At 39.0% G+C, this 22,485-nt stretch overlaps 1 protein-coding gene across 1 annotated transcript in view; it reads left to right on the top strand.

Annotated features, from left to right (window-relative positions):
• Nucleotides 1–1,879: 1,879 nt before the first annotated feature.
• The window catches only part of NEB (nebulin), a 229,620-nt gene continuing 209,014 nt past the window's right edge, over nt 1,880–22,485 (top strand). The window contains exons 1-10 of the mRNA XM_061183866.1: nt 1,880–1,952; nt 2,526–2,590; nt 6,346–6,387; nt 8,227–8,427; nt 10,288–10,395; nt 10,865–10,969; nt 11,661–11,765; nt 12,447–12,551; nt 17,895–17,999; nt 22,050–22,154. Of these exons, the coding sequence (XP_061039849.1) occupies nt 2,555–2,590; nt 6,346–6,387; nt 8,227–8,427; nt 10,288–10,395; nt 10,865–10,969; nt 11,661–11,765; nt 12,447–12,551; nt 17,895–17,999; nt 22,050–22,154 (912 nt within the window). The 5' untranslated portion in view covers nt 1,880–1,952; nt 2,526–2,554. The remainder of the gene's footprint in view (nt 1,953–2,525; nt 2,591–6,345; nt 6,388–8,226; nt 8,428–10,287; nt 10,396–10,864; nt 10,970–11,660; nt 11,766–12,446; nt 12,552–17,894; nt 18,000–22,049; nt 22,155–22,485) is intronic.

The following is a 22,485-nucleotide window of genomic DNA, read 5'->3' as shown; positions in this document are numbered from 1 at the left end:
TAATTCTTCTAGTTTGCAGCTGCCAGGTGAATGAATGATCTCATAATCCACACAAATATTCCTTGGTCATAAAACCCATGGAAACAAAGTGAACAGGTATAATTAATTCAGATGATAAAATGATGTTCAAATTTTACCACCATATGAATCATGGAAGGGGGAGAGGTACGTATGTTTGAAATGTGACATTACTTCCTAACATTTAACCAAAAAGAACTATAACAATATGTTTAGTTTCAAATCCATATCAAGATGTGCATGACCCATGGGGTTTTTGCCTTAGTACAGGGAAGCGGAAAGGGATTCAATCAGTGAAAATTGTCTTCAGGTAGAAAATTGTTGGATGATTTTTACAAAGTCAATGTCTTACACTCTGACTTGCATAATAGAGCATTATCTTCTAGTAATTTACTGATTTCCATTTTATCTGCCCTTGCTGTTCAGAAATTGAACCCTTTTGTGCCTGCATTCACACTTTGCTTCTAGGAGGCATTTTAGTAAATAGAAAATCAGTAACCCAGTTACATATGAGAGAGGCTCTGCATTCCTAGCAGCTAGGAATGCCTAGAAAGGGAGAAGGTGATGAACATGATTTGGCATCCTCCCCGCCTGGTTTAGTAATAGAAAAATGATGGGGCCTAATCTCTCTAATTACGCCCTGTGGATACCTTACCAGGTGTCACCATCAAGTATTTTCACCAATCACTTCATTTTATCACATTTTTAAAAACTGGTTTTGCCAACTTGATGTTTTCTGCATCTTATCCCTCTGTTTCTTTCACATCAACACCTGTAACTTATCTGTGGCTCACCTGGTGAGCTGTATATGAGCGAGCATATTTATCTCCATGAAGATTGGAAAATTGACAGGAAGAAAGCAGTTGCAGAAGGTTAAAGCCCCTCAAAGTCATGCTGATTTTCTTCTAAATTCTTTTGCATGAATATGGTATTAAACAGAGCTGTAGGAAATGAGAGATTAAACATAAATTTGAACCCCATACTCTGGAAGTTAGGTAAAATTCCATTACATTTGAATACTTCTATGCAAGCAATTTGTTACCCTTTATCCTTTAGTGGAATTGATGAACAGGTGGTTTTCAGAAGATCACTCAGTATATTTAGCTTCTGAAATTTGAGCGACTCGAGATCTGATTGGCTGCTCTGGCCACATGATAATTCGGAGCCCAGGCTCCTCGCTGGCTCTTGCCTGGGGTTCTCAGGAGGGGAGAGTTGGGAGAGGCTTTGCTGCTGAGGAAATTTATTTGGTAGATTGAAGGTAAGGCCAATTTATGGCTTTTTCTGTAATATTCTTTCAGGAGATATTCCACAACTTCCCTTGAAGTATTTTCCAAAGTTTGGGTTATAACTGGGGTAATGAGTGATGCAAATGTGACAAGGAAAGTCTGTAACCCCTTTGCCCTACTCAGACCTTACTAATACGTAACATGTAGTGTGTGATTAGAGTCGAGTCCTATATTAATCAATTTATTGCTTGACTGAGTTGGCTCTCTTGTCTAACAAATTTTTTTTTTCTAAATATATTAGTACAGAAAGGATCTATGTTCTACGTTCCTATATTTATCTGGTTCTACTGGGCTTCATTTGCCTCAGAAGGAGCAACAGTTTTGCTAGCGTAACAAAACCAGCCACAGCTGCGGTATTGATTTACATGGCAAATATCTTTGGGCGAAGGGACAGCTGCTCCAAATCATCATCCACTTTTATCAAGAGAGAGTCCTACTCTCTGGCGTCAAACTAAGAAGGCCTTGGGAGATCCTTTTGCTAGTTCCTGAATTAGAAGCTTAGGCCAAAGACCCACCATCTCATATGTACTTCAATCAATGCTTTAACAATTTGTTATTTTTCAGGTTTGAACAGAGCTACAGAAACAAAACGGAAAAATCCACACAGGCCAATGGTGTTCGGGAAGAGAATAACCCCATTGCCTTGAGGTTTCTATTTTTTCTTTTAAAGTCTGTTGACAGATTTATTTTTATGTGTTCTAATTTGAAGCATAGGATCTATTGCATACAGTGTAGTAGAACAGGATGGAGACCTAAGGCAGCCCTCCTAGAATTTTGGTGCTACCAGGAAAAACTCCAACTTTTTCTGAAAGCCAAGCTGAACTTTCACTAAAATTTTTGCTTGAAATTTTACTTGAAAATACTGTTCTCCAAGTATCTGGAAATGTAAATACTCTGTACCTTTGAATCCAAACCCTTTACCTCCCTTACCTCAGCTTCCTTTTACAACTTTAGCTAAATTGATCATGTAGCTAGAAGTAGCAATATGAAACATATTGCTGCGGGAATCAAGAGAAAGAAATTTGAAGCCTCAGTTTTTTTAGACCTGTATTTAAATCTTTTCTCACTTAGCCTGCAAAAGTATATGAATATGTAGAATGGATTAGCCTTAAATTCTGTTTTTAGAATGTTATAAGATGGTTTCAGTCCTGGGGATAGATTCTAATGTATTTTCTAGTGTATAGATTCTAATGTATTCTCATTCGTCTGGAACATGAAAAGTTTGTAGGTGCCACTACTACTCTGGGAAAATGGCAGATGACGAAGAATATGAGGAGGTGGTGGAGGTAAGATTTTTTAAAATCCTGACTCTGACAGCAGAGAATTTTATGTGGCGACAATCAAAACCGTGTAGGTGAACTAATCATTCGAAAAACACATTGTCTATTATAACTTCTCAAGGAGTCATCATTAAAGCATAAGAAAGGAATATTTTACGTTCAGTTTCACTATAATTATGTGGGAGTAGAACTGAAAAGAAGTATCACTGTTTCCCACTTCTGCTTTTCTTTAAACTCTCAGAAAAAAAAAAAAAAGTGTGGGGTAAAGGCGGATTTTCATTTGTCTTCTGAAGCTACATTCTTCCCCACTTCCCAGACCCCATGATCAAAGGGACTGAGGGGATGAAGAGAAAGTTGTGAGAACTGAACTCTATTTCTTAGTGTCTGCACAGCCACAGAGGAAAAAGAGCTACTTACTCTTTGCTTCAATCAGCTAATTATCTACGTATAGGGCGAAATGGACCAAGTGTTCAGAATAATATATATATGAGCTTATAGACATATGGGAGATTTTATATATGTTTATGTGCACACACATACATATATAAAAGCAAACTCATGAGTTTATTTTTACTTGTCTCACAAGTGACTGCTGGAGCCACACTTCCCCACCAACTTCAATATATTTACCCAAGGGAACAAGACTACCTTTTGCATTTGAATTTTGAAAAAAAACAAAGATCATAGTGGACATCTTGAAATATTCCCTCAAGATTATTGGTGGATATCTGACATGAGTTATATAAAGTTGTTAATTGTTTATTTTATATTTATGTATATATTTTATATTTATTTTATTTTGTTTTTATTATGTTGTGGGTTTTCTTTACCACTTCTTGCCTTTAGCATCCATGTGATACATTGCCATTGAATCTGAAGGTCCTTAATAATTACCAATTAACCATGATGATATACACATGTGAAAATCTCTAAGTGCCCAAGATACATGGAGGCAGCTTTGAAAATCTGTGCTTTTTAATAAGAATGAAATTAACTTTAAGAGTTACCCAGAATCAAATTCAAATTGAACGTGCCAAAATTTGTCTTTGGAAGATTATTTTATGGAGCAGTTTATATTTAGGTCAAGAAAATTTTATTCTACAAATAAAATTGCTTTTATTACTGAAGGATATGAAGAAGAAGAAGGAAAAGAAAAAAAAACCCAGACTGAGCCTCATTCAATATAATGTTCAACTTCTCTGGCTTAAATGCCAAAGGTCATGTCTTCAGTGTTCAATATTATCACTAGTGCATTTTACATACATCCCTGATGGTCAGAATAATCACTATGAAGCACTAACAAAATTATAAATTAAATTGCCTTTCCTATGATGGTAATACCAGGAATACTTTTTAGCCTCTAACTTAAATATACCTTGTCTTTCTTAAAATAATTGTGTTCATTGGTCCCTGGAAATTGTCCTTAGTGCTAGATTTGATGGATTTAACTAGATGTCATAAAAATGGAGGAGGCTATTTTTAGGCATCTCACCCTTGCCATTTTGTTCCCATTACTGCTTCTGGGTCTGACCAGCAGGTGATAAACTAATAGACTTTCTGCCAGAGAGAATTGAACCAAGGTCTCTCTGACCTCAAAAAAGATGCCATGAGAATGGGATGGTGGCAGATTTAAGAAAATGGGCAGGGAAGAATTCACAAAACAGACAGGAACTAGCTTTAAAATTATATCTCCTGGGGATCTTGGACAACTAAATAAAATTGTACTGTCATTCTGTACTCAAACTTAAACTTGGAAAGAAAGGAAAAGGCAAAGATGTACTATCTAATTAGTGGCACAGCTCTAAAAAAAAAAAAAAAAGTGAGATTTGGCATGCAAGTTTATGCCAATCATTTGGATAATGTTGCCTTTTTTGGTAAGCTTTTTTCTAAGACATATTTACTAATGATGAGAGTCCAGCAAAGGTAAAATTTGATGGCTGCCAAAGAGCTGCTTTTACTTGGATGCTAAGAAAATCCAAAATAGTTGTGAATCATTCACTTTAGTTTAAAATTTCTTTTCAAGCCACTGATGTTTTGTGTGGCCAGAAAAATGGTTCCATGTAGATCAGCATCAAACAGCATTTCCTGAAGTGTCCAAATGATAGTTCCCATGTGATGAAGGCACAGCACATAAAAAAGATTCTCTGTCCTGTAAGAGCTTGTGGTTTATGTTGCTATGTGTAAGGACACAGAGACAGAATTAGATTTCAAATTTTTAAAAAATAGTACAGGAGCAAAGAAAGCACAGGAGTGGGGGACGTTAAGCAAGTTTTATGCTAATTTTACTGCAAGTGAAACAGACCATGTGGCCTACTGACAGTGGTTAAGTAATTTGATGAGAGTTCACTGAACCAAGGGCAAAAGAAAGGCCCCCGAGGGGGATTTTGCCTTCAGTGTTTTTTCCTCCCCCCAAGAATATGTTTTGGTGGTAAAGAAAATATGAAGCATAAAATGTTATACATTTTGTTAACTGAGAAAATGAACCAAGTGTTTCATTTTTATCCCTTTCCTTGTATGCCTCGGACTAAACTAGTCTTTCCTTCTGTTCACCCAGCTTTGCTGGGTGATGCTGGGGGCAGGATTCCACTCTCCTTAGGCATCTGAAACAAAATGTCAGCCAGTTCCTATCCACGTCTATTTATTGCTAGTGATGTCAGAAGTAGTTCAAAAGTAGATTTGACTTCATATCCAGCCTGCAGGCATCTCAGAGCCATCAGTGGCAAATCGCTGCCTAACTTTCCCACATTTTGTTGATGAAGAATTTCACCATAGCAACCCTTTCAGGACCATCATGCTACTAGAAGCGATTTGCTCATCACTCCAGAAGAAACTCTTTATTACTTAGTACTCAGGGTGGTATAGGGATAATTGAGATGTGTCTATGCCTTCGGATCTATCATTTCCATGATAACAATATTTTAAAATTTTATTCACACTGAGGTTTCTGGTTTTCTTCTTTTTTATTGTTAGTCAGCAGTGAGTTTTATCACACACAGTTCCTCTCTGCCAACCCACACACTCAAGATATTGGTTTTTTTGTTTGTTTTTTGTTTGTTTTTTAAAAATTTATTTTATTTATTTATTTTTGGCTGTGTTGGGTCTTCGTTGCTGCGTGCGGGCTTTCTCTAGTTGTGGCGAGCGGGGACTACTCTTCATTGCGGTGCACAGGCTTCTCATTGCGGTGGCTTCTCTTGTTGCGGAGCATGGGCTCTAGGTGCGCAGGCTTCAGTAGTTGTGGCATGCGGGCTCAGTAGTTGTGGTTCACGGGTCCTAGAGGGCAGGCTCAGTAGTTGTGGCGCACGGGCTTAGTTGCTGCACAGCATGTGGGATCTTCCCGGACCAGGGTTTGAATCCGTGTCCCCTGCATTGGCAGGCGGATTCTTAACCACTGTGCCACCAGAGAAGCCCAAGATATTGTTATTATATTCTTTTCTCAGCAAACTCTATCTAGGGTACCATAAGAAAAAATTTTACTTGTCTCAAGTAAAATAGCTTCACCAGATAAGTAGCCAGCGTCAGACACTTTTCTCATCATTCTGTCTGCATCTCCTTGTCCAGTCTGAGGGCTTTCACTGTAGCTACCCTGATGTTTCACATAGTTGGAATGCGTTCCAAAATGTCAACAGCCTCCCTCATCTACTTCCTTCCCACAAATATTGAAAACCAACTGGACTAGTGAAATAAGCCAAGTGGTTCTACTGAGGCAGAGCAGAGGTGATTTCTGCTTTGGTTCTCATGATAACTTTGTTTTCTATTTATAGTATCACACAGGGGAGACAGTCTATGAAGAGGTGTGGGAGGAGGTAAGACCCAGCCCACACCTGCACGAGCTGCATGCTCATTAAAGCAGAAGGAGCCTTCTCCTCTCTCAGACTCCCAGGGCTGCTGAGCTGGCAAAAGGGAGAATCTGGAGGATCACTCACCTGTGTGCCCAGCAGCCGGTGTTAAAAGAATGAACGTTACCTGTTTTTACTATTCAATATATCCAAGATGGCTAGGGATGGTTTCCCCTGTTACTCGTGTTGTATTTTTGGTGTAGGTGATGCTTATTAGAATAACGTCATTGGCTATCACCACTCTCTTGACTGCAGCAAAGGTATTGCCTTGGACTTGTGATTTGCACGGGGACCAACAGTTTTATTGTGTAGTGTCATAACTTCTGGGGCACCAGCTCTGCCAAAAGAGATGGCACCTCCAAGCCTTTGTTCTTGATGATACAATAAAATGCTACTTAGATTTTGGCACATTAGGAATTCTGAGAAAGTCATTTCCATAAATATTCCAAGTTGGAACTTTATTTTTCAAGCTCTCTCATGCTTCATTTTCTGCATGGAGCTGTTTCTCTTGAGCATGACAAATAGTGATATGGATGGCTAACCCTGAAGCCTGCATAAAAACTAACATCTGTAGATGTTGTAAATTGGTTAGTTTCTCACCATCAACCATACATCAGTAATAATGGGCAGAGAGCAACCTATTAACAATGATCTGACAAGAGTAGGGGTAGTCGTCATAGATGTACAATTTCCTTATCATTTAGGTTTCTATTTTCATAATTGATGCTGGAACTCTTCCTTTGGTACAGATGATATAAGCTGTGAAGGAAATTTTACTATGAGATGGATTGAAGATTTAGCAACTTATCTTCTTTTCTTACATACTGTATTTTTAACCTTGGACTAGACCCAAACTTTGGACCTTCATTTCTTCCACTATAAAGCCTGTTGTAAGAAACAACAATCTCCCACCTACCACATACGTAGGACTGTTGTGAGGCTAACCAATTACCCCATTATGTTGTCATCATTATTCTTGTCCACGTAAGCATTTATTAGTGTAAATGACACTCCAGTTCACATTCATTTTTTTAAAGCATCTTTATTGGAGTATAATTGCTTTACAATGTTGTGTTAGTTTCTGCTGTATAACAAAGTGAATCAACTCTACGTATACACATATCCCCATATCCCCTCCGTCTTGTGTCTCCCTCCCACCCTCCCTATCACACCCCTCTAGGTGGTCACAAAGCACCGAGCTGATCTCCCTGTGCTAACTGACTAAGCCAAGAGAATGGTAATCACTTGTAATATTGATGTGATTCATTTTTTCAAGTTCATCATTCTTTGTCTCATACTACAGAATGCTTAAAACACCTGCAGAACAAGCAACTAACTTTTTCTTAGAATCATTTAAAAGTTAATATTAAAGTCAAGAATTTGAGCTTTATTTGATTGTCTTCATTTTTTTGTTCCCTGATCCCAGTTTGCTTTTACTTTACCCATGCAGTTTAAGAAGATTTTTAAATGTTTGAAAATATTTTTATTTTTGATTTTTATCCTATCTTAAAGTGTTCCTTTAGGCAAATGGAATTTTAAGGTAATGTTGCAAGTCAGTAAAGAGTAACCATTTTATTCCATGCAATCTGACACAATCAGCATTCAGATTTATGTCACACAATATGCCTTCACATGGATATAGCATGTGATTTCCTGCTTTGGCCTGCTTTAGATGTGGAGAAGTAACACCAGGGATATCAGTCTGACTTGAAGTTAGAATAATATATATCAAGACTATGGTATCGCAGTTTTTACTTTCATAACAATGTTGTCAAATTTTGACATAACTGCATGTCAAATTTTCAGACAGTAACAGAAATCTATGAAACTACAACAACAAAGACATCTGACTATGGGCAAGCAGAAACTTCCAAACCGGCACTGGCACAGCCAGTACCAGCAAAGCCGTTGGAGAGGAAGAGAATCATTCGAAAGAAGATGGACTGTTCAAAGTTCATGACCCCTTACATTGCACACAGTCAGAAAATGCAGGATCTCTTCAGCACAGTAAGTTTCAAACAACTTCTGCTTATCTGGTTCTATTATTGAGAAATTTCTGATCTCAACCAACTCTGTTTTGGATGCTGGGTGGATTTTGTTTCTCAACCATGTATGAGACAAAACTTATTTTACAGAAATATAATGTCTTGTAACTCTTGAGTTCTGCTTTCAGGTAATTTACTTGCACCATTGCAGCATCAGGGGAAGCATCCTTATTGAAATTATCCCCACAAAATAAGCATAAGGCCAACTATAAAGCATTTACTGGATTTAATCACTATTTGTTAGCCAGTCTAGAATAATGAAATCATAGTTATAGATTTATAGATTTAGATATAGATTTATAGATATAGATTTAGTTGAAATCAGTTCACAGAAGCTAAATAGCACTTATCTACACTATGTCTGAGCATGATGCCCTTCAAGTAGACTAGCTAACAGTATATAACAAGGTCTCTAGGAGGTATAGTGAAAAAGAACGTGTAGTTTAAAAAACCAGGATCAGACTAAGAACTCATGTGAAACTGAGGATCAGAATGTTTTACTGTACCTTGGAACAGCAGTTTTTTAACTGTGGCTGCACATTGGAATTCCCGAGAAGCTTTAAAACTACTGATGCCCAGGCTGTTCTAGTTTAATTGGTCCAGGCAGGCCTGGGACCTGTAGAGGAGGATTTTTAAAAGCTTCCCAGCCTCTAATGTGCAGCCCAGGTTGAGAATCACTGCTTTTGATGATCCCTGGTCCTTACATTTCCATGTACAGTTCTGTAAGTTACACTGACTGGCAGCAGGTTTAGACCCCTTTGAATGGATCTAACTTGTTGATTGTCCAGAGTAGACGGAGGTCTCACTAGGTGGCCTGATTGCACATCCTCTGGAAGTTTGAAAAAGATGAAAGGTACTCAGGGGAACATCGGATTATATAGGATTAATGCTTATGTCAAAAACATCCTGTTGTGGTTGGCCAATAAATATTCATTTCTGGTTGAGTGTTAACTACTGGGGACTATTTGGTAAATTTCTAGTTCAGATTCTTGAATGATCTAAAATTTAGGTTTTCTAAAATTTAGATTTCTAAAAACAAGATTATCTTGCCTCTTTTATCACAGTCGTATTCAGCAAAGATAGAAAAATTTATCTGTCAATTTATTGCCACAAAAATCTCATTAATTCAGACACTAATATTCAAGAATTTCTGATGGTCTGAACAAAATGTTGGCAAAGGTTTGTAATATGTTTAAAGTGATTAGTAATGAAATCAATAGTATAATTTAGATTGTTGACTATTCCACTTGAGTCTTCCTGAAGCATTAATAATGATAAATTATGCATATTATTGTTAAAGCAAGAACTCGTATATTTAGCAGAAATAATAAAATTGCATTCCTTTTCAAAATACTCATAATTTAGACTTCCCATTAATTCAGCTGGTGTCTCAGTTATCTAAATTACTGAGATTTAGCTGCAACTTCTGAACTGAATATTTTTGCATTGTATTAGCAATCAAATCTTTTCAGACTTGACTCAATTTCTATACTTATTTCCTAAAATTATTGAGGTTCCAGCTTTTTATGTGTGAATTCAGACAATAAAAATATTGAAAGAATCATTTTAGGGCATTTCCAAGACAATATTTTATAATAAAATTTCTACTGTCTCCAGTATTCAGCCATGTTTAGGAAGAACAATTAACATATCTATTTTAGTTTTTGTTGAGAATCAGGGTAGGGGACAAAAAGAGAGCTATTATAATTAATAATTGTTATAACCTGCAAGATTAAAAAAAAAAGATGGGGATGTGTGCATTGCCTGAAAGTTCTGCTGCTGTGTTGTTAGGTTTTAGGCTAATATCTGATATTCTTTTTAGAATAAATACAAGGAGAACTATGAGAAAGCAAAAGGACAGCCATACGCCATCACAACTGATACCCCAGAACTTCGCAGAATCAAGAAAGTACAAGATCAACTCAGTGAGGTGGGCTGCATTGCTAAAATAAAGGAGAGAGACATTTCAAAAATATGCCTACTACTGGGAATTTGAGGGCTTTAAATAGGTGCGGAGAGAATAAGGGGTCGAATTACAATGAGCCAGTCCAGAAATCTAGAGGAATCAATGGCCATAGATTATGCTGCTGTAAATGTGAACCTAAAGAGATTTCTAAAAGCTTGGCTTAAAGGTGATGTGAGATGGGAGTTCCAGCTCGCTGTGATCCTCCATACTGGAGCACAGGGAGGCTGAAATTTGCCCGGGAAAGCAGACACGCAGTAAATACAGGTGCTCTGTAGATCTTTGGAGATCACAGTTTTCTACCTAAAATGCAGAAACTTGGCTTTGTGATGCAGACATAGAGTGATTGGGTCAGTGCTCTTTATTATAAGATATTCTTTAATATACTCATATGTTCATGCCTGTCATGAGTTCTAATTTTACATTATTTTTGCAGGTTAAGTATCGAATAGATGGCGATGTTGCTAAAACTATTTGTCACGTAGACGAAAAAGCGAAGGACATTGAACATGCAAAGAAAGTGTCGCAGCAAGTCAGTAAGGTAAGGTCATGGGATGGATAGCTGGGGTACTAAATAGCATGTGCATTGTCTCTGCCTGGCCTTAGAGGAGAAAACTGGACTGGCCAGATCCTGCTCACCAGTCTCACTTGAACCCATAGGCATGGTGGGCTCTAATGGCAACACTTGTCAGGGAGGCTGCACAGGTGACTGAAGTGGCCGGTCAGAGCTATGGGAGTTGGAAAGCCCAGGCCCTGCCACTCAGCTCCAGGCAGGTGCTGCACAGAATGCGGTCCCAGTGTCACCAGAATCTCTTATTTATTTTTTAAAGAAGTTGGGAGGTGAATTTTTATGAAAAATCTCCAAATTTCAAAGGTAGGCAACTAATTAAAACATTTTTAAAAAATACCATCTAAGTCAAACACATCTACCATCCAAATTCAGTGAATGACTGACAGGTTGCAACCTTTGAAAAGAATCCCTAGAGAATCAGAATCATGATTTAGTTTACAAAATTAGGCTTTTCAAGTAAAAGCTTACTAATGCAGGCAAATTATCATGGGATGTCGACATGGTCAATGTTTCCATAATTGATGCTGGTGGCACATCAGCAGGCTTTGCATGAGGACAACTTGGGTTTGAAAGACTCTTCATAGTGCTCTCCTTTGTGCTGTAAATCCTCATGCCCTTGTGGGAGACATCAAGCCACAGGTCCTCTGTTCTTTCTGTCCAGGTTTTATACAAGCAGAACTGGGAAGACACCAAGGATAAGTACCTGCTTCCTCCTGATGCCCCTGAACTTGTCCAGGCCATCAAGAACACAGCCATGTTCAGTAAGGTAAGGGCCTCTGTTCTGTTGCCACTTCTATCTTCTCGTGTCCTCCCACACGTCATGCAGAGGGATACCCCGTAAACCCTGGCTAATCTGGAATACGGTTCCCCAACCATTTTGTGAGTAACCTTGAGACATGTGGGGCTGCAGGGATAGGGCTGGCCAGGAGGAACTGAGAAGAAAGCTCTTGGGCCAAGTAGAGGAGAGGGTCTGAACAACCGGGGAAAACAAAGATGCACCTGAGAGCCTGCTGTGAGACCCACAAAGACCCACAGAGTGTAGAGCCTGTGCTACACTTTGGATATTCCCAGCTGTCACTTTCATTAAAGCTTTAATTTTCTCACTCTTATTAAAGGTTTATTAAAGGTTTAAGCACAGCAATTATGCTAAGTGCTTCCTGGCTCCTTACATTTGCATTAGTACTTGCTGCAGGAGGCAGGTACAGTTACAGAGGGGAGATGAAACAAAATCAGACACATCTGCCCTTCTGTAAATAAGACTTGTCAGGAGAAGCTGGAGAAGCTATTAATAAATATGACTTGGATTGAATGGAATTTGTGAATTCCACTTACCTTTGCTCTCACCTTGCCCTGGGTTCTTTATGCCATTGATGGATGAATTCAAAATTATATATTTCAAGTAAGTGTGTTCTCACGTTCTCATAACTTTCATTCTTCCCTGATTTAGAAACTTTACACTGAAGACTGGGAAGCTGACAAAACTTTGTTTTATCCATATAATGATAGCCCGGAGCTGAGGAGGGTTGCCCAAGCCCAGAAAGCTCTCAGTGATGTAAGTGCAGTGCAGTGTGCACATTTGGGAGTGTGGAATCAGGACACCTCGAATTATGTCTTCTAGCCAGAAGTTCATTGCAACTCCTCCTATAAAAAGACTAAGTGCTATTATTTCAAAGGAGTACATATAGAATCATTATAATTTATGATGTCTAATTTAAATTAGATTTTATAATTTATATTACATATAAGTTAGTCTAATGCCCTCTTCTTACTGGTGAGGAACCTGAGTCTAAGGTCACATAAGTAGTTAGTGGCAGAGCCCAGACCAAAAACCTCGTCTTGTGTTCCTAAGACCAATGTTCTTTCCGCTAGAGCATGTGTCCTTCTATCCCGCTGGCTGGAGTTAAGTTTTTCTGTGACATTAGAGTGGCATTTAAAAAAACTTATTGGGATTATAGCCACCTTCCCAAATGTATTAAGGGAACAATGTTATTGAAGGACTTTGATTTGCTATCCTAATCATAAAGTCTGAACTGTGGTATGTCCCCTACTTCTGCACGGGGCACCTGACTACGTACTTGTCCAAACACCTTTGTGTGGTTATCTCACAAAGAGCTCTCACCATTGAGTGTACATAGAGGATATTTCAGAGTTAGTGAAAAAAAAAAAAAAAAAAATTCAGCAGCCCCACTGGCCAGAATTTTAGTATCCTAGACCTTGAAATCTTTATTAGAGGAACTTAAAAGGCATAATAGAGCTCTTAGAATTGAGAGCAGCAGCAGCAAAGATGACCACTTGGGTCCAGCACTAGCCCTTGTTTTGAGGTAATTTATTTCTTGACCCCTTGATTTGCTAGAGGCCATACTGAAAATAAGACTGCTCTAGGCTTCAGGAAAACACTGTATTATAGAATGAGACATTGTCTTTCATTCAATAGACCCCTGAATCTCTTATGTTCAACATAGACTTAAGTCACTTGGCATCTTGAGACTCATTAGAATGCATCCTAGGATCCTATCTTGCCCTGAACTGAAGTTATACATACTCATTTGAAGGTATCTCCAACTTCTGAGCTCTATTTTTTAATTTGTATCATTTGATATCAACTGCAAGTTTAATAGACATATTTCTATCCCAGTTTGCATATAATTGATTAAAATATAGCACAGATATAATCCTATCCTTCCACAGGGTAAACTAGGAAATAATGGAGGCATAACAAAATTTTAAGGCCAGCTAGTAAATGGCAGCAATTTTAATGGGAACCTTCTGCCTTTCTTTTAAGATTAGCTGTTTGGTTTTGAATCTCATAAATGTACAATGTTGTTGTGTGGCCTTTATCAAGTGATCAATAATTTTTTTATTGAAAGTCCATTATGCATGCATACCTGGCAGGATGAAAAAGTACAAGAAATTTTCATCCTTTCCCCCTGAGAATTTAAAACCAGGCTGGTAAGATGAAAGTGTTATATAACAAACAACAAGACAAAAATAAAAAAACAAAAACAAAAAAGCCAAACCCAAACCCTACAGTCTAATATTTGCTAAGAGAAAGACAGGACATGCGTGAATAATCAGAGAAAGCCATATGGAGGTGGTGATCCCAAGGGAATAGGTAGTGATGAACAGGAAAGGCATTTTGAGGAGAGATAGTACTGGACAAAAGGACAGAAGTGAAATGAGTCTGGAGTTTCAGGGGACAAAGAAAGTGAATGCTTGCTGTGATAAACCATAATGGAAAAGAATATAAAAAAAGAATGTCTCTGTGTATAACTGAGTCACTTTGCTGTACAGCAGAGATGGGCACAACATTGTAAATCAACTCTACTTCAATTTTAAAAAATTGAAAAAAAAAGAAAAGAAAGTGAATGCTGTGGGTGCTCAGATAGGAAGGCACTTGTAAGAAACTGGTAGCAGGACCTTGAAAATCAGACAGAATAGCTTTGATGTAATATGGTAGGCAATGAGAAGCATCATAAGATTTTGGAGAGGAAAACAACATGATGAAAGTAGACTCTCAGGAGGCAGACAGCAGAAGCAAGAAGAACTACAGTCCTGCAGCCTGTGGAACAAAAACCACATTCACAGAAAGATAGACAAAATGAAAAGGCAGAGGACTATGTACCAGATGAAGGAACATGATAAAACCCCAGGAAAACAACTAAACGAAGTGGAGATAGGAAACCTTCCAGAAAAAGAATTCAGAATAATGATAGTGAAGATGATCCAGAACCTCGGAAAAAGAATGGAGGCAAAGATCGAGAAGATGCAAGAAATGTTTAACAAAGACCTAGAAGAATTAAAGAGCAAACACCTGAAAGTAGAATCTGGAGAAATTTTGATGGACCATATGGTGGATTGAGACAGGGAACATCATGATTTGTAGAACATTATTTTAGTAACACGGACAAATCAGAGGGATGATGGAGACAAAGGAGAGGAAGAAAGGAATCTGAAGCTGGTATTTAAAAAGTGTTAATGGCATTAGATATTGGAGATAAAGGTGAGAAAGGAAACATCCATGAGTTTATGACAGACTGGTAGTCTGGGTGAATAGGGGTATAAGTGGTAAAGATGCCTTTAGTGAAAAGAGAAATAGAGTTGAGATAATGGAAGAAACATTCAGATCAAGGCATTTGATAAACTAGAAATTTAGTTCTATTGCACAGGTGTGAGATCAGGACAAGAGATTAATATTTGAGTCAAATAATTTTTTAAAACTGACAGCTGTAGACATGAAAATGTATGAGGGAGGCAGAACAGTGTATGGCCAAGGGCAGAGTTCTGGAGGACACCCACACTTAGGACACCTGGAAAGGAGCCAACAGAAGAATGACAGAACGAAGGTCGGAGAAGTTGAAGGGGAACCAGGAAATGCCATGTTGTGTAAGCCTAGGGAGAAGTTTCCAAGAAGACTCTTAATCTCCAACTGTCTCCTTTTACCCACAAAATGGAGAGATGAAGGGTCACCTCCATGCTACTTTAGTGCTATGGACTTTGAACAATTAAAGTTGACCACATTTTTTGAGATATCTCAATAGAAGACATAATGAAGAAGAATTAATAATAACGAAGTAGAATCTTCCCATCCTTGCCTCAGAAAGACTTGGCAGTTGAGGTATGGCTTTTATTTTTGCTGCAGACCAAGTATCAGATTACCAGCATGCCTATTAATACTGTTGTCAGCACCATGAACTGCTACAATTATTGGACACAGGGCCCCAAACAAGCTGTTGTCCACAAACATACCACTGGATAGGTTCATAGATTTTGAGCTAAGGGTTTGGTTTCAGAGCCTCTCTCTCCCTCTCTGTGTCCTTAACCCTACTTACCATGTTTTCCTTATTATCGAAGTAGAGACAAATGACTTTGCAAACACTGAGAGTCTTTAAGCCGACCCAGAGTACCAAATTCTAACTAGACAGAATTCTGAACAAAGGTTCTTCAGAAATTAGGACTTCTAGATCTGATCTCTCAGAAAGTTCTTGACAGCATGTCATAGTTAGTAAGCATTTCTCCTGGCAGAATGTTGCTTTCTCCTTAAGGACTTAGCTAGTCATGGAAAATACAGGTTGCTCTATGCCTAGAATAAGTCTTCACTTATTTAAAAGAAAATAAGCCATGGAATTAATACAAATACATTTTAAAATCTGTCTTTTGTATCCCAATTGACTTAGTATTTGTGAAAGCGTTTATATAGGCACTAGGTAGATATTTTTAGAATAAGATATAGTTAGACTTGGTTAAAGTATGACGATGATGATTGTGACCTTGGAACTATCCTACCTATTTACTTTATAAATAAGGATACTGCCACATGGAAGAAGAAATCATTTGTAGAAGTCTCACAGCTGAGTAGTGGAAGAGCTGGGAGGATAATTCTCCTCTTCAGATCTCCCCCGATGGCCTCAGTTTGTAAAACACACATTCAGAAATCAGTCATCAAACCCTCGCTCCAGTCAGGTACTAGACAGGGAACATGGTTTCCAAATGAGAGGTTGCCATCCCAGAGCTCACAATCCAAGGTGGGACAGACATGTAAACAACCAGTTACAGTGTCATCCGATAATTCCTTTAAAGGAGGTAAGGGCCAAGTTGAGTGAGATCCCAGGAGAAGGTCATCAAGACAAAAAAGGCTCAAGAGGTGAAATCGTGCCTGTCCTGAGACATGAAGAATGAGTAGCAGTTTGCAAGCAGATGGGGAGAAGGTGGAGTTGGAGCTTCCAGGGAAAGGGAACAGCATGTCTGAGGTTCAGAGGCATAAAAAGACCTTGTGTGTCTGGGGATCTGTGAATGTTCTACATTGTTAGAGGCAGGGGTCAAGACTGGTGGAAGAAAAAGCCAGAGAAGTCAGTAGTGAAGGAAAAAGGGAGAACAGGAGCCAAGGGGATGCATAGTTAATGGGCACAATGCTTATTTTAAGGTTAGAGCGGCCTTTTGTAGGCTGAAGGAAAGAAGCTAATGAAGAGGGAGCTGTTGAATCTGTAAGAAAGAAGAGGGGTGGCTTCTAGAGCTGGGTACCCAGGGCTACCAGAGTGAGCAGCACCCCATGTGCAGGACTCATGCCCTGCAAGGGATGCTTCCTCTGAGCCATGCAGGGGCTGGGAGAGGCAGGGATGAGGATAGATAAAGATAAGTGTGTAGCCTGTCTTTATGAAAGAGGAAGCTGAGAGGAAAATGGAGCGGATTGGACAGTGTTGGGGTTTCAGACGAGTCACTGGGAGTAGAGACCGACCAGAGACACAAAATGGGATGTTCAAGCTTCAATAAAGGCAAAGTAGCAATTGGGTACCATAAATGCAGAGTTTTGGGCACAGAGCACCAAGCAAGTAGCTGTTCACAGAACATACCATTGGGTAGACACATAGATTTCAACTAGAGGCTTGGGTTCCAGAGGCTCCCTCTCCCACCTCTGCACCTTCTTCCAGTGTCCCTTTTAACCCTGCTTATGGTGCTGTCATTACCTAATCCATAGAGTTGTGTGATTTTCCTCAGCAGCACTCAGCATCCTGGATATAAGAACAGCTGAAGTGTGTGCTTGACTTTTCCAGAGCTGGGAGTTTGTGAGCAGGTGTGATGTAAAGACAAGAGGATGGGAGTTGATGGTGCTAGTTAAGAGAATAACTTTAGTTGTAAATCATGGTGTGGAGACGAATGGAAGGGGATGGATGTAAGGCCAATAGTCTTGGAGAAGGAAGGCTCAAAGAAATTGAAATCACTAGTAAAGCTGAGAGAAAGGGCCTGTAACACTTAAAAGGATAAATTACGGTACACTAAAATGTAAGACTTCAAATAAAGTGGAAAACATAGCCTTTTCTAAAAAATGCCAACAAATGGAATGTGGGAAGTAGATTAATTTGCTATAGCTCTTGAACATCCCTGTCTTTTATTTTGTCAGATTGCCTACAAAAAAGGTCACGCTGAACAGCAAACTCAATTCACATCTCTGCCGGATCCTCCAGACATAGAATTTGCCAAGAAAGTGACCAATCAAGTGAGCAAGGTAAGTAAATAGGGCTGGGACACTGTTTCCCTTGAAAACTCTGCTGAATAATCTCAACCATCAGAGAAAGTAACTAAGATAAACCTAAAAACGCAACACAAACACTAAGAGTATTTGTGTATATGACCGGAAATCTCTACAGCTAAAGAAACACATGCATTAACACCGTGGAACCATGTTAATAAATACTCAGCCAGCTTGATGACTCAGTGATTGATACATGGGAAAGTGTTTTGAGAACTGAACCCACGTCCTGATGTCCTTTAACATTTTGACTTATGAGAGGGATACTAACAGAGTAACCAAGTAACTGCAAATTTCCACAAAGGATCTGATTGTTTTAATTCAGTGCAGACCCTGTATAGTTTTATGCTCAGAGTCAGACTTGGAGAAAATAAGAGTGCATGAGTGGTCTCTCAGATGTAGTTTGGTTAGACAGCCCTGGGAAGTGCACCTCATAATTTTTAAGGCCCTGGCAAACAGCTTAGTCTGTCTGTATTTAGTCTGGTAAACTAGCTCTGAGGAACGCAGCCCTGACAGGGAATGCAGAGAAACAGATGTTCAACTGATGAATAGATCCATGCTAAATTCCCATTTTAATTTGGCCCAAATCAGGCCACTTTCTCCTGGGATACTGCTGCTTTTAAATACTTTCCTTTGCCCTCTGTGGAGTTGACTGTCAGTTTGGTCTTCTGCTTGAATTGTGATGGGACCTCAAGATTTCTATCTTGTTTAAGTATTTTGGGGGAAAGTATGTCTCCAGTAAAGGAGAAGGAAGAAGATTACAGATGATGAAGTCTATTCAGCAATATTTTTTAGTGTCTGATATTGCAGATTACCTACTGGTGTAACCAAGGGCTATTTGGATAAAAGATCTACTACGTACAGTAAATTTTCACTGATAGGAATACCATGAACCTGAAATTTTGCCCAGGCAGGGCTAAGCAGATATTAATTTTAGAACTAACTATTCACAAAGAGATGGCCTCCTAAAAGTGTTGCTACTGTAAATAAGACTGGAGAGAAGGGCAATTAGAGAGAAGGATGGTTATTTATTTATTTTTGGGGGGGAGAAAAATAAAAAACGGCTTTCAAGTAGTCATTTAGAAAGAAAAATAAATCTATTTTTAATATTTGCAACATTCTTTTACCTCATTTGAGTATGCGGGGTGGGTACTTGAAAGTGATTTTTAAAAATCTATTTCAAACTCCTCTATAATCAATCTCTCCACTAATTTAGGCTTGCCAGTTAGTCTAGAGCGGCACCCTTTTTTTTTTTAAACATCTTTATTGGAGTATAATTGCTTTACAATGGTGTGTTAGTTTCTGCTGTATTACAAAGTGAATCAGCTATATGTATACATAAATCCCCATATCTCCTCCGTCTTGCGTCTCCCTCCCACCATCCCTATCCCACCCCTCTACGTGGTCACAAAGCGCCGAGCTGATCTCCCTGTGCTATGCGGCTGCTTCCCACTAGCTATCTATTTTACATTTGGTAGTGTAAATATGTCAATGCTACTCTCTCACGTCGTCCCAGCTTACCCTTCCCCTTCCCCGTGTCCTCAAGTCCATTCTCTATGTCTGCATCTTTATTCCTGTCCTGCCCCTAGGTTCTTCAGAACATTTTTTTTTTTTTTTTTTTAGATTCCATATATATGTGTTAGCATATGGGATTTGTTTTTCTCTTTCTGACTTACTTCACTACGTATGACGGACTCTAGGTCCATCCCCCTCACTACAAATAACTCAATTTCGTTTCTTTTTATGGCTGAGTAATATTCCATTGTATATATGTGCCACATCTTCTTTATCCATTCATCTGTCGATGGCCACTTAGGTTGTAGAGCTGCACTCTTAATAGAGTAGCCACCAGACACATGTGACTATTGAGCACTTGAAATGTGAGGGTATGAACTGAGTCCTATATGTGTGAAATATACACTGGATCTTGGATCTTGGACACTTGGTATGACAAAAGGTAAAATAGCTCATTAATTATTTTATATTATGTTGAAATGACAATACTTGGCATCTATTGGCTTAAGTAAAATATATTATTAAAATTAATTTCCCACCTGTTCCTTTTTTACATTTTAAAGTATGGCTACTAGAAAACTTAACATTACAGTGGTGGCTTGGATTATATGCCTATTGGATTGCAGCAGTCTGCTGGATGCAGAGACAGCATTGGGTACTTTGAAAGCATTGCTACGACTGGGTTTGCTTTGTGGAATAACAATATGATCCAAGGGGAGGAGGGCTGTGGATGAAGGTCATTAGATTCAGCCATGGTGATAATTTTTCATCCCAGTCTCATCCAGATTTCCAACTTCTTAATGGCTGTTGTGCATCCAAAATAATAGTCACATTGGGAAGAAGTGCTTGTGATGGGTAGCAGTCCATCCAACAACAAACCATCCAGTAAGAGGGGTGTAGAGCTGCCAGGGGTGACTTAGATGTGGGACTCGCTGCCTTTCTTTTGAACTCTTCCTCACTCTCAAGCTGCTTTGACCCATGTTTCAGTATCATTTCCTTTCTCTCCAAAAAGGTAAAATCTCCTTTATCTACTCCCTTTCGTGCTTTAATTTCTTAGCATTTCCTTGTCAGATTATGTCTCCCAGATCCACCCCTTTGTCTTACAGCCTCCAGTTCAGATTTTAACATAAGGAACACATATCTGTAATGATTATATTGCCGTTACATTCTGTTTTCCATCCTTCCTTACTATACCTTTCAGAATCAAGTCTCTCACCTTTGTCTTTGGCCAAAGCCATCAAGTACCTGCCAGCACCTCCTCCTGGCTCAGCGCGTTTTGTAGAGATGGGTAGGCAGGCAGGGCTGTTCGTGTACACCGTGCCTACTACAACCAGCTGGGGTTGTTACAGGAGGTTCTGTAAGAAACACTGGGAAGTCCCTTTAGCTTCTCTGTGCCTGCTTCTCTGCTTTCTTCCAGACTCGCGATAGGAAAGATATAAGATTTCAGGTTGGAATTTCCAGTTGATGCTAGGTCTGGACCTGAAAGGAGAAACTGGGATCTAGAATGTTAACCTTTTGAGAAGAAAGGATATAGGGCGTTAGAGAGAGGGCTGGGCTTCCTATAACTCAAATTCTCTGGCTCTGCGTATCACTCATGCTTGGTACTTGTTCTTTAAAGGTGTAACAGAAAATGACTTTCTTTTTCTTTGAAGAGTATGTTGGGGGTATAGGCAGGCAAACACTTTGAGACCCCCTGGTAATGTCTGTGGACACATTCTATGAGCCAAGGAGGGGAAATTGCTCTAACCCAGCTCTGGCTCGGGCTCATGTCCCAAATTTGGGGTTAATTCTATTCCAAGAACATTCAAGCCAAGGTAGTCAATATATCAGGGACTAGGTTCAATTTAACGTAGTTGAACATACATTTATGTGGTAACTTCTGCATACTGCATTTTTTGTTAAATCCTGAGGATTCAAAAATGAAGAAGATGTAATTCCTCTTTCCAAGGAGCTCACAGCCTAAGATTCAGGTGGTGTGGTGTTTGTGAGTTAATATGGGACAGCAGTTCAATGTTTTAATTACTTGTCAGTTCTCATTAAAATTTCTTTAAGTCTAAACCAGGAAGTCTTATTCATTGGCCTACATGCCAAATTTTGTTGTGGTGTTGCTTTCTGGATAACTAGGAGTTTTGGTAAAGCTCAGAAATTAATGGTGAAGTTCATCGGGCATGAAAATCTGGGGCTGAGTGGTTTTATTATAACTATGAATTATAGAAGGAAGATGCACCCGACTCTCTCTTCCCTCAAACATCAGGGACCATCTGTGAGTTCTCAATGAACTAAGTCTCTAAACTCAGCAAAGGGAGGACTGATACCTCTATCCCCCACACCCAACTTTCTTTTGGGTAAATTGACACTATACTGGGCGATTTGAAGACATATGTTAAGCACCCAGGAAGGGCCTGGTCAAGATATTTTTAAAAGCCAACCACTACCACTTAATTAGCTGCCTTATTTGGCAATTCCCAGATTTTGCTTGTCTTATTTTCTTTCTTTTTTTTTTTATCCTAGCAAAAATACAAGGAAGACTATGAAAATAAAATCAAAGGCAAATGGAGTGAGACACCTTGCTTTGAAGTTGCAACCGCCAGAATGAATACTAATAACATCAGCACAGTAAGTAAGAATGGATCGCCAGATGTCCTTGGGTTGAGAGGGTGACCCTTTCCTGTATGACTTCTAGCCACCTGCTGCTCCTGCAATGGTACTGGAACATTTGAATCTAGGCACCTCTTCTTGGGGGTAAGACCTGTGTAGTGTTCCTATTTAGAAAGAAATTCCACAATCTTTCCTTCCTTTTGAGAAATGCTGTTTTTATTGGATTCCATTATTCTTGCCTCGGTTTTCATAGGAACAATATGGTTTCAAAGTGAGTTCAGGTGAAAGGGGCCCTTTTAAGTTTATTCTGTGTCTGGGCACTCAAATGGTACATTTAGGAAACTGATTA

This window comes from Eubalaena glacialis, chromosome 1 (genome assembly GCF_028564815.1).
Source record: "Eubalaena glacialis isolate mEubGla1 chromosome 1, mEubGla1.1.hap2.+ XY, whole genome shotgun sequence".
NCBI lineage: Eukaryota > Metazoa > Chordata > Mammalia > Artiodactyla > Balaenidae > Eubalaena > Eubalaena glacialis.
This window is presented reverse-complemented; position numbering and strand designations above follow the sequence as displayed.